The sequence below is a fragment of the Clinocottus analis genome, unplaced genomic scaffold, assembly GCF_023055335.1.
Source record: "Clinocottus analis isolate CAN_PGR_092001 unplaced genomic scaffold, fCliAna1.0.p SCAF_6, whole genome shotgun sequence".
NCBI lineage: Eukaryota > Metazoa > Chordata > Actinopteri > Perciformes > Cottidae > Clinocottus > Clinocottus analis.
The window spans coordinates 3248984-3266122 of NW_027176218.1; the positions used below are offsets into that span (position 1 = coordinate 3248984).

The window sequence follows — 17139 nt, forward strand, 5'->3', positions numbered from 1 at the left end:
AACATTTATGATATAGGCAGTGTATCTACAAGTTAAATGACACAATTCTTACACATGCATGACATATCCGGCTACGTATCTGATAGAGTGTTCGCCCAGTGAATTTCATATCACTGTGAGTCACAGAATGAAGGAAACTAAGAAAAGTAATATCTCCTTTTATTACACGTACCCTTAGACTTCACCGCAAGAAACTGCGGAGCTAATGTGCTTTCTGGTGAAAAATAGATATAAATCTCTGTGATGGCACACCTGATGCTAATTACGCTGCTTTTCAATGCCGTCAAACAAGTAATTATAGATGTAAAATGTCACAGTTCTCGTTCCAGTGGTACAGCGAGGGAAGGCGACAGAACAACCCAATCAGTTTTGATTGTTTTTTTCATACGACACCTATGAAATGTGTCGTAGTTTTGAAGCTGAATGGCTCTCAAAACAACATTTAATGTCACACTCTTTACAAGTTATCGTACAGCTTAGAAATGCCTTCAAGATGTGTTGGATATGTTGCAGCTAAGATGTGAGTAACTTCATGCGATGACTTGGGAAATATCGTAGTGAATTAGCTGTTAATATCCAATTAAAATTGGATTTGTATTCATAATTGGTCTCATTAAATTGTTAAGTATTGAGAGTGTTTACTGCTTTATTTAATCACTTCACCTCACTTTTTTTTAAAGTGATGTACCTTTTGGAACGAGTTATTTCATCCTAAAAGACAGCGTTGTCGACTTACCTCTCTAATAAACAAAATCTGTGATAATATTTCAGCTTCTATTTAATTTTTAAGTAAACTATGACCAAACAAAGTGAATCAACCGTGCTCATACACTTTCAAATTTTCCAAAATTGATTGAAATATTTTCTCTGTCTCCAGGACACTTTTCTAAAAATATTCCAGGTCGAACCATTCACCTGTACTTTCCCGTTTTGGAGCTCAAGAAACAGGTAGTCCTCCATTCCTGCAGCCAGCAACAGCAGCCCACTTCGCCGACTTGTCTTGATCTGTACTGACAGGTGGAAGGTGGAGACATCTTGGAAGGCTTGTAAACTGCAGTGGCTGTCCCCAAAGTACGATTCTGTGAAGAAAGAAAAAAGAATATAAAGATAAGAAAGAGGCTAAAAAAGCCAAATGCTGCATACCTGCATGCCACCACTTTGAAATAAGAGACACTATTGCCACTTTCATCCATGGCCTAATCTCACAATTTGCATCCTCGACGCTGTGGCCACATGCATCACTCCGTTGGGTTAACATAAAGATAACATGCGTATGACGCCATAAACTCATCCTATGCCGCATGGATTGCAACTCCGTGAATTCTAATGTGGAAGTTTTGCAGAAACAAATTACTGGATATGAGCATTTTTCCCGAGTCTCACGTTACAGTGCAACTCGCTCAGGACTGATTTCTATATTATCAGGTGTCCTCCAGCTGCTCCTGGATGAAGAGGAGCTCCTCCGGCCTCAAAGGGATTCACTCACTGAGACATCAGTCATTACCCCTGCGGTGGTTTTCCGGGCATATAGAGTCTTGGGGGCGCAGGATTTCCCAGGCTTGAGCTGTCTCGTTTCCAATGATATGCTAATTCAGCCACCTGCCTCGGACCGTGCTCTCAGAGGCCCTCGACAAAATGTAAACCGCGGAGGAAGTCAATTATTTCCCAGTGCACATGCTCTGAAATTAAACTGGACCACCTCCAAGACCCCATTTCCTCAGCATTGGTTTTTCCACGGCCCTAGCCAAGAGATATAGAAAAGGGGCTTTCCATTAGCCACCCACTCGCCCCCACAAGGGACAAGACACAGAAACTCATTGGGACACAGCGAAGAAGGCAGTCTTTGGATCGCAAAATGCTCACGCTTTGGAATAGTGAAGCAAACACATTGCTGCGTCAAAGCGAGAACATTCCTGTGAGATCATGTGGACCAAAATACTCCCTCGAAATTTAACAGTAGCATCCAGTAGCCATAGCAGGGCGGTGGGCTTGATGCCATGAGGCCGAAAAATCTCACGGAATAACTTCTCAGACGTGATTGAGTGAGAGAAAACAAAAAAGGCACCAAACGTTCCCATTCATAACTATACATGGAAAAGGTATTTCCTCAAGACTCTGGTCGGCAGTGTCTGTGTGAGGACAAATGTGTGTGTGTGGGTACCTTTTAAAAAGGACAGCTCGCGTCTGTGTTGCATCTACATTAATGCCATGCGGCCAAACTCAAAACACTGAAGGGTACATTTGTCCTTTGGTTTCTCTTCTCGTAAATGAACCCCCCCTCCAGATCCGCGACAACCGCTGGAAATGTGAACAAAGACAATCATTTTGATGTCAGCCGAGGACGAAGGCGAAGCTTTTATCTTTGGTGCTCTCGTGCTTTTTCGTGATTTCGCTAAGAGGCGTTTGCTTTTTGCTTCCAAGGCTGCTGCTCTGTCGTGAACAAAGACAGTGATGAACTGTCTCAGCGCAGGGCCCAAATACACAGAGACATTTGATTACACTGCTGCACAGCACCGCTTTCCTGTGGCCACGCGGGCTGGCTGTTGGGAATAAATATCACAGGAAATAGTTTTTGACATTGTCACGTTTTGCATTTTGTAAAGCAAGTTGGGTAAACTCTAATAAATTAACTTTAACACATTGGGGGTTAAAAAACTAAAGCTGTGAGATCTTTCCTGGTGATTCAAACACAAGAATGGAGATGAACAAGCACACATCATTTGTACTGCTGAATCAAAATGGAATTATCACAGTCACACATCATTCATTTGGAAAATGTCACTTTTTTTCGGAGGCTATTGTCGTTAGCGCTTTCTGACTGTGCTCGAGGCTATTATGGTGCCGTTCAAAGAGTTTCGAGTCAGGCGAAGGTATTCCAAACGAAACACTAGCGCTAATTGCACCGGAGCCTTCAGGCTGAGACTGAAAAATGGGGGAACAGAATCTTTTCTTACAGGCAATTGCATTAACAAAGAAAATCGCAATGAGCTCCATGGTTCTTAAACCCGAGCTTTTGTTGGATTGTTCACTGAGCACGGGGATAAAAAGCTGAAGGGGAGAGCGATGCCAAGACAATTCTGCCTGGGGATTTTCTGGTTCAAATTCAGCTCGCTGCTGTTGCCTTCAGGAGAAGAAGAAAAGAAGGAGAAAAAAAGCACATTTTCTAATGATACACACAATAGCTTTACTCTCTGCAGTGTACCTGGACCTGGGATTCATTAGTTCCCCAGCTAAGCCGTGTAAAGCTCTGCATAGGACAGGCTTCATGTGAGGAAAGCCCATTTTAAATATCTGTACAGAAGCACCTTCCTTTGTTTTGCTTAACCCCCTTTTTCTGTCTTCACCCAGGTATGCAAAAAGTAACTCACACCTACAAGATGAAGGAAACACATCATCACAAAGGGCTTTGGGAGAGCGTGCATCACACGCCTCCTGTTGTCTCTCCTGCAACATAACACTCAGCTATATTGTCCATCTTTCAGGGTGCTGGGTGTAGACGGGATCTAGCCGAGGTGATTTTTCGCTGACAAGGCATCGTTATCTGTAAAGGATCCTCCCCGCTATACCCGAAGAGTGAAGCTGCCGCGACACTTTGGTGTCAGCCCGTGTGTGGAGGTTTAACCACCGGAGAGAGGACAGCCTCCGATGCCCTTTAGCTACCGCACCCCTCCTCACAACTACTTTATTGTGCGTCAAGCAGAATCCTGGTCTCAGGCCAATGCAGATGGCTATAATTTGATGACTGACTGCGCTTGTATTTATAATGCTCGAGGAAACCGACTCTTCCTCTCTTTCACGAGCGCTTGAATGAATTACCCTGTTGTCCGTCTTTCCCTTTCCTCCTCCTCCTCTTCCTCTCCTCCATCCTCTTTTTGGTCTCGATCTAGCGACACATGTCCGGAAAAAAAGCGACGGGTGGGAGAGAGGCGAGCTGACCACAAGCGCGGGATGATCGCAGCCTCTCGGACGACTTTGTGTCCTGTGACTCGACTGCGCCGATGAGTCAGAGTCACTCTGGACATATTTTAAGTCGCCGTGAAGATGAGCCCGACAGTGTAAAAAGTAGCCTCCGGGTTGCTTTTGGCGCCCTGATTGTGTTCGTCACGAAAGAAAAGAAATTCCAAGCACGACATCGTGTTTAATTGACTAACGCTAGTGTGAACTGAAACAGACACGATTCTATTTTATCATCAACACGATGCTCCACATTTGTTTCAAGTAATATGATTTGCTTGTTTAAAAAAGCAGAAGTAAAGGATACCCAGTGTGTGTGTGTGTGTGTGTGTGTGTGTGTGTGTGTGTGTGTGTGTGTTCCCCGTACTTCAATATTTCCATAGTAACACTGACTAGAATCCAAACAAACCACCTCCTTGTGTAACCCATGCTTAGACATGGTTAGCTTCACTATAAATAGCGGTTATGATGGTCATTTGTTTCCTTTGCTGTTGCAACAGGACATGCCGGCTTCTGGAGACAATTATGTGAAGGACAGGGTGTCGTTAACCGGGGACGTAATTGGAGAGCTTTTTTCGGGTGTAATGGCATTTACAGGAGCGCACGGTAACACGACCATTACTAGCAAACACAGCACTCACGGGGTCAATAGTCTTTGTGCTGCTGATTAACATTCGTTTTCCAGTTTTGTCTGCAGATCGCAGATAGCAGAACATGGATCGCAATAAATATGCATCAGAAAACCAACTGACGCTTCAGAAAGTCTGTGTGTAGGACTGTTGGTTGGGCAACACACTGAAAATATTTTTCCCCATGTGAAAAGTAAATAATACAAAATTAGGATCTGGCAGCGCCGCAGCCGCTGCTCGGTTGACCAGTGAAAGAGCAGCTTGCATCAAGGTGGCGCCTCATTTTTTGCATCTCCATTTTCTCAGTGCTATTCAGCCACGTTGGACTCAGATGAGAAGCCTTGTGCGCAACAAAATCGGCGACTAGCTGTCGTGTGAGAGTGATAAGTAAAGTTAGCATCTTTTCTTTTGTTTTTGCATGTTTGTTAGCTTGTTAGCTCTTAACTAGCAGAGGCTGGCACGGCGTCAGCGGTTGTGAAACATATCATTGAGTGCAGTTAGCATCTTTTCCTTGTTTATGCATTTTCGTTAGCCCGTTAGCTCCTAACTAGCAGAGGCTGGCACAGCGTCAGCGGTTGTGAAAGATACAATAACGTCTAGTGCAGTTAGCATCTTTTCCTTGTTTATGCATGTTTGTTAGCTCATTAGCTTCTAACTAGCAGTGGCTGGCGCAGCGTCAGCGGTTGTAAAACATACAATAACGTCTTGTGGGATGTTTGTAGTGGGAGGAAGCTCCCGGGCAGGTTTACAGCCCAAAAGCTGAATATCCTAAAAACGTTTACTGTCAAAACTTTCTCGATGCTAATGCAAACTGTCTGCTCTGTGCTTATTTTGCAGGTGTTGCATCAAAGACATTTTCCTTTTCAATACGTGTCAACACTTGTGCATTAGACGCCGATTGGCTGACAACGTTGTGACCTGGTCAAATCTAGCTTGCCCCGGGGGGAAGGCGATGTTTAAATCTCAGAAAAATAATAAAATACTCCTGAAATAATCCCTACAGCAATTACGTAATCAGCAATAGCAAATGCGTAGCATATATCAAGCTAACAGAGTTGCAGAGCATACCTATGGTGGTTGGCTTTCATAGGTTAGTGTGTCAAAAATATTCAATTATAAGTGGAGAACCACTGAATGATGAACACTTGCAACTTGAGTCGCAAGTGCTATTCCCAGGAAGTGACCATGTTGGTGCAACATGTTTATAGACCTGCCTCTGAATACTGCAGTCTGTATAAAGGATACTGCTAACTCCAGCACTGTTAAACAGCAGAGCGCCGAGCCACAACTCTACATACCTTGACAGCGTTGCTTTATAAGGAACACCGTCCACCCCCCCTCAAACCATCCCCGCTGACTTTTCAGAAGTCACTAGGGACACACTTTTACAAGCTTTATAGAGCCATTTCTAAGGCCAGACTGTGTCAGTGTGAAAGCAAACACAACATCATTTTAGGCCTCTTTCAAACCCCCACCGACCCTCTGAGACACTCAAACGCCGGCCAGAGTGAAGAGGTACAATACATTAAAAAACACAGGCTTGTGGAGCCTCAGCGGGAGGCCTCCCTCTTTGTAAAAACTTACAGTTACACAACAGACAAGCGGGGAGGGGAGGGAGGCGGCAGCGTCGAAAAATTATGACCTTTCCCCGGTGAAAGGAGAATGGGCGGTGTAATGTAATTTCAGTTTAGGAAAATGGACCAGTGAGAAGAAAAAAAAGGAGGGAAAGCGTGGAAAAGATTTGAAAGACTCAGTGTTGTCTGGGTTTGTGCTGTTAATGCGAGAAGGGGCCTGAAAGGCCGGTTTTCTATACAAAATTAATGGGGAAAAGCACGCTTTCTTTGGAGGGAAACAGAAGAAGGGACATTTCTTTTTCTCCGGGGCCAAACTGGTTTTGTCGAGGGGACGACGAACTTTCCCTGGATTGAGACGAGATTGAGAACAGGTAATCAGAGAGGTGGAAGGCTGTAAAGACCACACAGCGTTCACACAAAAATCACTGCAAGTCATTGTTTTAAGACTTCAGAAACTCGCCGTGAACTCGTCTCTTCGGTCCGTGCGCTCGCTCGCGAGGGCTGCCAGCGAAAACATTTCCATCCAGTGTTGGCTGCGTTTTAGCCCCGTGTTAACATTGCCATACCGTATTTCAAGGCAAGGTGCGGACAAAGAAATAGTGTGCGGCTACAAAAAAACAAAACCACACACAATGGGACATTCTCACGTGTTCAAGCCAGGCTTCGGCTGCAGGGTAAACATCTTTTCCCGAAACTCTACATCGCAGCCAAATAAGGCGCGTGACCGATCCGCAGTTCGTTGGCTCGACCGAAGGACTCGTCGGTCTTAATGACTCGGGCGCTGATGATCTCACTCACCTCACAACATCGCAACACAAACACAGCAGTGAACAGAAGCATTGTGGTGACTCAGGGCTCTGCTGTAGTTTATGACTTTCTCATACAAAGCGCACCTCTGTCGGTCCGGGCCGACCTACGGAAGCCATCAACCGCGAAAGGTCCCAGTGGGAGGGTCCTGTTAAAATAACCCCCCCTGTGACATCAGAGGATTGCCCCCCCCCCTCCACACACTCCTCCTTAAACCTACACCCCCCACACACACACTCACACACATTTTTTTCCCTTTCACTGCAAGGTAACGTTCTAACAAGTGATTGTTTATACATTAACTGTGACTTTCTCTGTTTCCCCTCAGCCTGAACAAGGCTGTTTATAAATGGAGCTGTGGGACATTTTAACACACCGGTAATAAATTCCTGTGTGAAATCTCACCATGATAAAAGTGTGTCGAGGGAGAGGACAGGAAGGACGAAAGAAGCGCCAAATAAGCGATGGAAATGACTATTAAACTTAAGACTTTTTACAAGGATGCCGTTCTCGTCCTGCAGAATACAAAGTATCTCGTACTTCTGCATCTTTAACCCTGACTTATCCTTCTACTGAATCTAATTAAAGGTCAATAAGGGATTATCATTACCCTACAGTACTTTATTTTAAGACCGAGAGCGCTGCATGCGACGCACGACCGCTCTGGCTTTGTTCCACGGCGCCGACGGTCCAAGTTAATTGCAGGAGGAAATTAGACAGCATTTAAGTAGAGCCACTTAAGGGTCTAATATTTACAATGTCAACACAAAATGGGCGAGCACAGAGGTTCTGTGTCCTGGTGCTACATCGACTGATTAGCACCGATAATTAACAACAAAGGTTGGTTATTTTAGGCCACCGGTTTGAAGCCCTCATCTTGTTATATGAGGTGGCAGGCGCGGTTTAAAGGACTTTTGGGACTTTTTATAATGTTTTGGACACTTTTTGGAGGGCTTCGGGGCTCCAATTGGAATCAATTCTAGTAAAGGTGAGTCCAATATGTCTTTGACTTTATTGTGTGACTTTATATATGAGAACTGGATACAGCTTCGGAGGCGGAGCGGCCGTTCATTCAAACAAAAGTTGCCCGTTGGTGCATAAAATTACCCGGATCTTCAGCTTCCGTCGGGCCCGTAGAGAAGCGCCGCAGTGTTTCCCGTCATCCCGCCTCCCAACTGCTCGGCTCTCTCACAGGAACATGAATATTCATTACGCTGAAGGAAATAACTCTAGATTCAGCTATTGGGGGATTTTACAACTTTTCGGATCTCAATGTTTAAACACCCATCTTGTATTTAGTGTGTGTCTTCGCTGTGTGTGTGTGTGTGGTTGCATCGCCTTCAAGCTGCAGTCATGCGTTTGTTTCCTGTACCGGCCTTTTCCCTTTATTTTGTAACTTTGACTCGTGAAATACTTTGTGATTTTGCTCCTGTCGTTTCGTGCCCTCACCGGGAAGAGGATGTACCTCCAAAAATGCTTTTCCTTGACTCTTAAACGTGGGCTCTTCCAGCCTCAACATGAGCAGTAACACATTCTTCAGCTCGCCCTGTGTCGTGACTCAAACGCACCTCGGCAGTCTCTGGTACTTCACTTAATGTCAGCTCCCTGCACTTTTGAGCTTTTTGTGTGGGTTCAAATGTTTCCATCATGCACACTGGCCTTGTTCACTGTTGAGAGCATCTAAGGCGCGATTTAAATTGCCACAATTTTAAGTATGAAGCAGCAGAGAGCACTTGACAGCTCTATGATTTGGTCTTGTAATTTTCCACCATCGCTCATGTTCAGGGGGTATTGAAAAGGTGTGTTTGCTCTCGTCGTGGGTTTTTTCTCCCGAGGTCTGCCGTATTCGCCGTTAGCGAGTCATTTCGAGCATATCAATAGCTCCATTCAGCCGTGGCTCAGAGTGCCGTTACGACTGCAGTTATGAGTCCGCGGCGCAGGCGTCAATCACTCCACCGCTAATTATCAGCATGACATTGGCTTTTTCAGTGGGCTGGAAAACACTTTGCCAAGCAGCATCTCACTGTCATAAATCGTTCCCCTGAAACGTCAACACCGGGGGAAGAAATGTAGGACCTGGAAATTTGAGAAACCTCGCACAGCCGGGGTGCAGGGATGTAATAGTAAAGGAGTTGCTGATGGGGGTCCAAAATATTTCCCAGACCGATTTTCCTAAGTTCACCAACTCCCTTTTTTTTTTTGGTCTCGTCATCGGGGTCTCATTTGTCAAAATTGCGCCAACATTTTTTGATTTTATGGAGTTTTTAGATACTACAACAACACTTTTAGAGGTACTTTACATTGAGAAATATGAACATTTCATTGGAGAGCTCTGACTCAGGGGAGGATTGTTGGTTTGATTTCTGGATTTCTTGATCCAAATGTAAAATTGTCCACATATTTCTCTCAATGACCTCGTCGGTGCCTTACATTTTCCGTCATGCTTCTGTGGTCGGTCCCACTACAGGAGATGTCTGCAGGATCACATTTTGCCACGATGACACACACACACACACACACACACACACTTTCAAGATGGAAGACGATACCAGTGTCGCAGTAAAGGGTCTGAAAGGAATAGTTATGTTATATTTCAAATCATGCACACAAAAAAATGATTGAAACTCGTCTATAAACCATTTCTCACGTCGGTTCCAAGCGTCATAGCTGCACACTTTCCCATGCCCAAACTGGATGGTGAGGCCTTTCTGTAAATGAGGCCCTCAGTCCTGCGTGTGCTATGAGGAGGGGAACTGTGATACAGAAGCTGCAGCGAAGGGGGCCTCCCAAAAACCCTTATCCGGCTTTAACCCGGGTCTGCGAAGTCAGTGTGTGTTTGAGATCAGAGTGTCACATTAGCCCCATAATGAGAACCAGCTGAAGGCACACACACCACCAGACTGACCCTCTTCAGCTCAGACTGACCCCCCCTCCCCCTGAACCCCGGAGACACCCCTCTCGCTTTAACTCAGCCGAATTCGGGGCCGGATAAATGCTTTATCCAGATGTCTGCTCTCAAAAAAACCTTCCATCCAGTGGCGTTACTCTAAACTATTTTTCCAGAGCACACACCCAAAGACAGAAGTACATCGTGCAAACATAAACACTCACCCATGAACATATTAGCGGCCGTGAACACACACACACACACACACACACACACACACTCTCTCCACTATGAGTTAGATGTCTCGCAACCTGGCAGTTGCTTCTCTTCGCAAGGCCGGCTGAGTCAGCCCGCCGTCTCCCGCCATTCATATTATCTGTTTTCCACCAGGCAACCGATGAGGAGGCCCCGCCCGGCTCCACCCAGCGCCATCCAGACGCTTTTTTTTTTCTCAGGGAGTTACGAGGGCTTTCCAACCCCCTCTTCCCTCTCCCCTACTCTCAATCTTCCTCCACCCGAGGAAACCTGTAACATGGAAAAGCCCGGGGACAATTTTAACAGTGCGCTAATGTTGCGGCTGCAACTTGTACATCCATTCATTTTACCCCAGTTTCATTATCGAAGACGTGAAGATGGATAGATCTGATTTCAGCGGAAAGTGGTGGTTGTTTTTACGTGGAGGAAACCCTCTTGGTATTTGACTTTGAAACAAGCTAAAGAAACCTACAAACAAATGTATCTTACAGACTTGTCATAGTGAATCTATGAGATTTTAAACCCCACAATAAAGCTTTTGTTATGACAGTGACATTACAATCTACTAATCTAAACTACTAATCTAAAGAAGTCAAAGCAGGAACGGTTATGTGAAAAGGCCGTAAGTGACACAAGTGGCGTTTTGGCTCAATGTGAGAACATCTACTTTGTTTGTTTAACCTTTCTCTAAACAGAGTAGATTCGCTGAGCATGAATTACTTTTTCCAGGAACGCCCTGCTCCACGCAGTTACATGCGCACACCTGGGAGCCAACAAGGCAACAGAAGGGAAGTTCCTCCTTGCTCAAGAGCTCGTCGGCAGTCAGAATTCGACGAAGGAACAAGCACCCCTTTTTTTTACGTCTCTCTAGTTCAGCTCAGAGATCAAACGACAAACTTCAAGACAACTTTCTAAATCCCCCCCCTTCCAAAAAAAGAACAGTGAAGTCATCCCTGCCTACGCATGGCATACGAGGCCTCACCATAGAATACACACTCAACGTAAACACTGGTGTTGTTGAGCCTAAACACTCACGCCACATCTGCGGCAACGCTTTTCAAACATGTGGTGACAAAATTGCTCGAAAAAAAAGGGGAAAGAAACTCCGCGCTCCTGCCAAACCGTTCACCGACTGCAGCCGCTCTGCACGCCGCAGTGGGTCTGGATGGACGGCGTGGCAACATGCATCCTCTCACACAGGCCACTGTTTACGCCGCCACACACGCCCTTGGGCAGATGTAGCAGCGGCGGAAGTTCGACTGCTGCACCAACCTTCACATTATTGCTAGTTTCTTTGCAGCTATCCGTCATCGTTTTTCAAAACAAAGGCTTTGCAGTTGCTGATGGCTGTTTTTTCGCAGTGCCCAATGAATTCTGTTGAGTTGAACAAGCGCTCACGGACAATTTTACTCGTGGTCTAAATATCTTCAATATGGCCGCCAGCCATAGCGTCAACCAGGAAGCACTTCATTCACTTACAGTTTGCAACATTTGAGACAGAATCATCCATCTTGGCCACTATAACCCAGGATGAAAGCAGGGGGGCTTTTCTTTAGCTGCAGCTGCTGCATCCTCCCTAAAAATCCAATGGGGTTGTTTAAGACAGGAAGGTGCAGATACGAGGTTGTCTTCTTCTTTGCTATTGGCAGGACAGTAGTTATTTGCTCATCAGGAAAATATTCTTTAATGTCTTTTTTTAATTGATCTTGTTTCTTGTATGTATATAAGTACGAATAGCGAAGTGAAACCGGCGACAAATCCCGTGTATGTGCAAATATCCATGGCCGTGAAAGCTGATTCTGGTTATAGGAGATCGTCAAAAGCATTCGAACAAACGACCAATGCTGCCTTTATTATTTTTTTGGTGAAGACTCATGTTGGTGTTGTGTGTCCTCAGAGAAAAGTGTAACTTGTGACAAGGGTCATGAGTCACATTTGAAGACGCAGTGCCACGAGTTCATGTGCATCACGGCTTTGCCAGACCTGGGGGAAGCCTCAAAGACAGAAAGCACAAAAAACAAAAAAACATCGAAATAATTTAGAAAGACAAAATGTTCAGAGAGACAGAGATATGATGAAAAAGACCTTTGGAAGGATGCTTCTGGGGCTGGAAAAAAAACTACAAAGAGAGTGCAAAAAAAAAAAAAAAATGAGAGCCACATCAGACACCCTTTTTTTCTTTTTTTGCTGTTCCTGTACATTGGCACAAAACTTCTGCAGATAAGACAGACGAGATCCTTATTACATCCAATTTGCATTTGGGTGATAACAAGAGCAGTTTGAACTTGTTGTTCCAACAACTTCTCCGCGTCTCCAACAGATGTAATTACGAGTAATGCACCTCCTTGCCTCTGAGTACAGTGTTATTTCTTCATTTTATCTGAGAGAAGTTGCTGCTCATCTTCTTTTTTTTTTTTTTTGTAACCCCCAAATGTGCACGGCTGATTCAGCTAAATCCTTCCTCACCGTGTGGGAAGCGACCATATGTGTTGCAGACGCCCGGGGAGCGGTAAGACTCGCTCCCATGCTGCGCCACCCACCTCGAGGACGACGGCGGATCAGTGCAGCTATTGTTGCGGGTTGACTGCTTCTCGGCGACAGCACTGATCTATGGAGGTGTGAACCCTTGAAAGTAAAACTATTGTAACGCAGCGGAAGATCTGTCTGGATTGCCAGAACACTGGATACAAGGACTAACCTGTGGCAGCCGAATGTAGTCTTCAGGTGCGCTCAGACGACCTCGGTCGCCAGGGAAAATGTTGGCGTCGTACGTTTCCACGAGCATGTTCAGTGTGGATGTTTCCGCATGCGGTCAGAGCAAGTGACGCGCATTGAAAGTTACGAGACAAATAATAATGAGACAAAAAGTAAGCGTTGACTTTACCCTTTTTTTACGTGAAGTGTTTTTCTACCTGTAGCTGTATAATGTTTGCTAACGGTGGTTGTTTATTTACAGTAGTTCTTCTGTTACGTTGGTACGCTATTTACTTCACACACACCACGACGTCGCATGTCGCGTTGTCTACTCCGCGGCTACAGAGTGGAGGTAACAGCTTGCACACTGTTGTGTTTGGCTAACGGCTAATAGCTAACGGGACTAGTAGCGCGCACATTGCCGTACCTCGCGACCGCTCGTCAGACAATAGAGCTTGGTGAGTTTACCTTTGGCACGAGTTGTATGAAGTGATTTTAGCGAGGTGAATTTCGTGAAGTGAAGTTGGCTGTATTATGTCACAGCGCCACTGGTTTTTAAGGTTTGAATAAAGTCGGTGCGGCGACGCTTGACAGCACTTGTTGTGTTCATTCATTCACACGATACAGCAGTGGTTGTCGCAGACGCACCTTTCTAGTCTCGTCTTCTTTCACTGCCCAATTCAGAAGTAGATTTAGCTTAAAACACGGCAAGGCTATGTTTAAAAAAGAGAGGGGAAAAAGCCAAAAACTCCGCAGGACTGAGTTACAAAAGCTAAAAAATGAAAGAAAAAAGAAAACATAATCTAACTTGGATGGACATGTAGCTCCTCCTATCTTTCAGTGTTTTTGACACTCCACCAAATCCATTTTCTCAACTTTCTCAAGGCGTTTGTGTCTCTCGGCTACTCCATCAATAAACTATCATGGCATCCATTACCCGGTTTATGTTTTCTGGCATGTGCTCTTTAAACTTCTGTACACTGCGTTGGAATGAATCTGCCGATTCAAACACGGCGTGCGTCTTGCAGAGCCGTTCATCCATCATCCGTTAGACAAATCTTTAATCTTGCCAAGGCGCAATTACGTTTACTGATGAAAGTGCCACACATGGGTAAGTAATTTGATGGTATAGGACATGCCATAGGCACAGATGGCTTACACAGACTTTGTGCATTATAGCCGGATCGCTACACATAGTTTCACATACAACGCTGACAGCTCCTCTGTTATATTTAGATTCATGAACACATTTGTTCATCTCATCGAGGCGCTGGATGGGCTTTTTGCCCACTTTGTGTGGTGAATATTGACGTGGCTGTCAGACTCTTATGAATCCAGAGGTTGGAGGAGGAGCGCGATGTTGAAACACGGCGTCAATGTGAGCGAGGAAAGGGAGAGACATCGTCAACAGGGGCGAGTGAACTTAGTACTGGCGAAAGGGAAAGTGAAGAACGTGTTTTTTTTTTAAATTCACTGCTCGAGGCGAAAGCTCCACCGAGACAGTCACTTGACTGAAGACTAAAACAAAGCCCGTGACTAAAATCAATGCTTGCCTTCACGAGCCCCTGTAGCCAAAAACAAAACAGAAGCAGAAAGAGAAAACTTTGACGTGTTGGAGAACAAAATAACCACAAACCCCAGAGGGTTTAAGAGTCTGCTCCTAAATCCAGGTATTGATTAGGTTTTACTTGCCAAATGTGAGTCAGTAATTCAAACCTGTCCACAACGTGGCCGTTCTTAACTGATGTTTTTTTACTCTTGAATACAGCCTCGACCACGCTCACATTTTTAAATACACCGAGAGTACCCTGCCCACGTAGTTGCAGTAGTTTGTGTTGCAGAGATATCTACTGAAATGAGCATGCTAACCAGTTAGCCGCGCACCTTTTGTGTATTGTGGTTGAGGCGATGGCGAGTCAGTGTAGTGTCCAGTCTGTCGTTTTAGTCCAAAAGGTAGGGCTTCCTGTTTGTTCTTTGGATTACATCCAAAGTAATAAAAACGAGAAAACAACTTTGTTTTTGCTCCATCATGTCCTCGCCGCCATCTGGAGACTAGAGGACGACGGGCTTTTGCCAGGTAGCTGTAGCAACTAGCATTTCGTCAGCAAAACAAACACAGGGAGTCCCGGCATGCTGTGTGGCCAGCTATGCAAGGCGTCACGCGCCTGACCCGTGTCACAGCTGCCGCAGAAAGTTTGCTGATCCAGCTGCACAGTCCCCAGGGATCAGACCCCCGGCGTTGGGGTTTGCGTTAGCTTGATTTGTGTTACTACGAGCCCGCTAACTGAAGGAGCTTCCAGCAAAGTAGTCTTGTTGTGGCGGGAGGGACGAAACGGAAATGCTAGTCGTTTTCTCGCTTTTGCCACTTTGGATTTGGTTAGTTCGTTAGTTAGCATAGCAAACACAATATAGGCCGTGACACACATGTTCTAAATTTGCCTATTTTTTATAATCTATTAGATTTTATGGACCTAGTTGTAGAAGTGAAACGTTGCCCCGTATTTCTTTTGCCCTGTCAACAAGCTTTCTATTCCTGCACATTAGGCAGTTAATAATCAAACTCGTGGCGGTTTCATCATTCATAATTCATGGGACATTTTTAAACAACATGTCCTCCATTCCAGACGGTAATAGACAAAAGCAGGCTCCTCATTTCTAGCTGGCGGCCATGTTGTTTTGCCGGACGTAATGACAACTGTTGCTGGCAAATGTGAATCACAGTCTCAGACTGACTTGTAAAATGAGATCTATGCAAAAGGGGTTTAAATAGGCAACAAAGCCTTCACAGTCAATGATACATGGAGAAGGAAATAGCAGACCTGCTCTTGTGTTGGAGAGTTAGCCCCAGGATTATTGTACATTATGATAAGGAACATAAAATATGACACATCGCTGCATACTGAGAATATAAAATATGCAAATGAATTCCCTGAAAGAGTCTACTCCTGCTCACTGTGGACGAGTGGAAGTATGTCATGATGGGTGCCATTACAGATAATGGTCCCTACTGAAGCAAATGTTCTGTCCTTCACCTTTCTTCTCCATTTCCCTCCTCATGTTTTATGATCATGTGCTTAACATGCTGCCATTTAACCGACATTAGCACTCTTTAATTGTCATGTTTTATACAGTCTTTCAGGTCATTTACGCAACACTGTACATGCAAGTAGACTTTTACTTTTCTCTGTGACGTGCGTATTTTCTACTTAACATAGCCTTTTGAATGTTGAACAGGAGCACAGCAAATGGTCTAAAAAGGACGCTTTAAAGTTTCAGGTCTAACTCGCATTCAAAAATCGGTGAGCTGCACCGACTGGTGTGTGATCGCTTCATATCAAAGACCTGTCTCTTTTTCTAGACAGACGGCTCGCTGCTTTAAGTTTCAATCACCATGACTGAATCGTGCATGGTCTTGAGATGCAGGAAATGAAAGAGGGCTCTTGTTGTGAGAGTCGATATATGTTTTTCACAAGATGTGGACGGTCTCGCTGTATCAATGCCTTCCATTGTGTAATCGAGACGTCAATTCTGACAATCGCTTCTTCGTGAAGATGATATCGGGATGTGCCGAGAGGGCGCGTTTCGAGCGTTGTGTGGACGTGATCGACAGGTCTTTCCGGGATTCAACAAAGAACTATTGTGACTAGTGACAAAAGCTTGAGCTCATGACTCGAAGAAATACACAACATTGTTGTGAGGGGTAAAAAAAAAAGTCGATGGTATCACATGAAAATAAACAAGTTGCATCACAAGCGCTCAATTTTACTTCTGCAATTAATTTTATTCCTGTCTGTTACAGACCCACTTAAGTCACATTGGTCCAATAAGAAATAGATATTTTAATGTGCACTAACTTGTTTAATGTAGCCTTAAACGTTACAGAGATTTCCCAGTGACTCACTTTAATCAATGTCTATTGATGGATTACATTTTCAACTTCCTCAGTTCCTTCATAATCACAGTGTCTGTGTGTGAAGGACTATTACAGAATAAATGGTTGTTGAAATGAACTTCAGTACAGCAGACACAGAGGAGCCCTTCAATCTGTGTATAAAAAAAAAATCTTGAGCTTGATCACAGAGCGAAACATCCAAAAGTCGGGAAAATGGTGATAATCCCTTTTTTTTTTGAGGGGCTTAAAGTTTCAGTGAGGCTTTCTCTGCTCTTCGTTTGACCTCCTGCAGAAATCCTCCTTCCACACCTGTATGTGGGACGCTCATTGCGATTCATTAGCTGTTACTTGAATGTTGGCCGCACAAAAAACTCCTTGAACTCTTTCCCCTAAAAAAAAAAAAAAAGGAGGGAATTATCATGTTTTATGTTCCACCTGGGTCGTCTG

General features: G+C 44.7%; 1 protein-coding gene across 1 annotated transcript in view; it reads right to left on the reverse strand.

The window, feature by feature from the left end:
* The window catches only part of cspg4 (chondroitin sulfate proteoglycan 4), a 41586-nt gene extending 28695 nt beyond the window's left edge, over positions 1–12891 (reverse strand). The window contains exons 1-3 of the mRNA XM_068602420.1: positions 12805–12891; positions 12573–12714; positions 916–1079 (exon numbers count right to left, since the gene is read on the reverse strand). Coding sequence (XP_068458521.1) covers positions 916–1079; positions 12573–12714; positions 12805–12891 — 393 coding nt within the window. The remainder of the gene's footprint in view (positions 1–915; positions 1080–12572; positions 12715–12804) is intronic.
* Positions 12892–17139: the final 4248 nt, after the last annotated feature.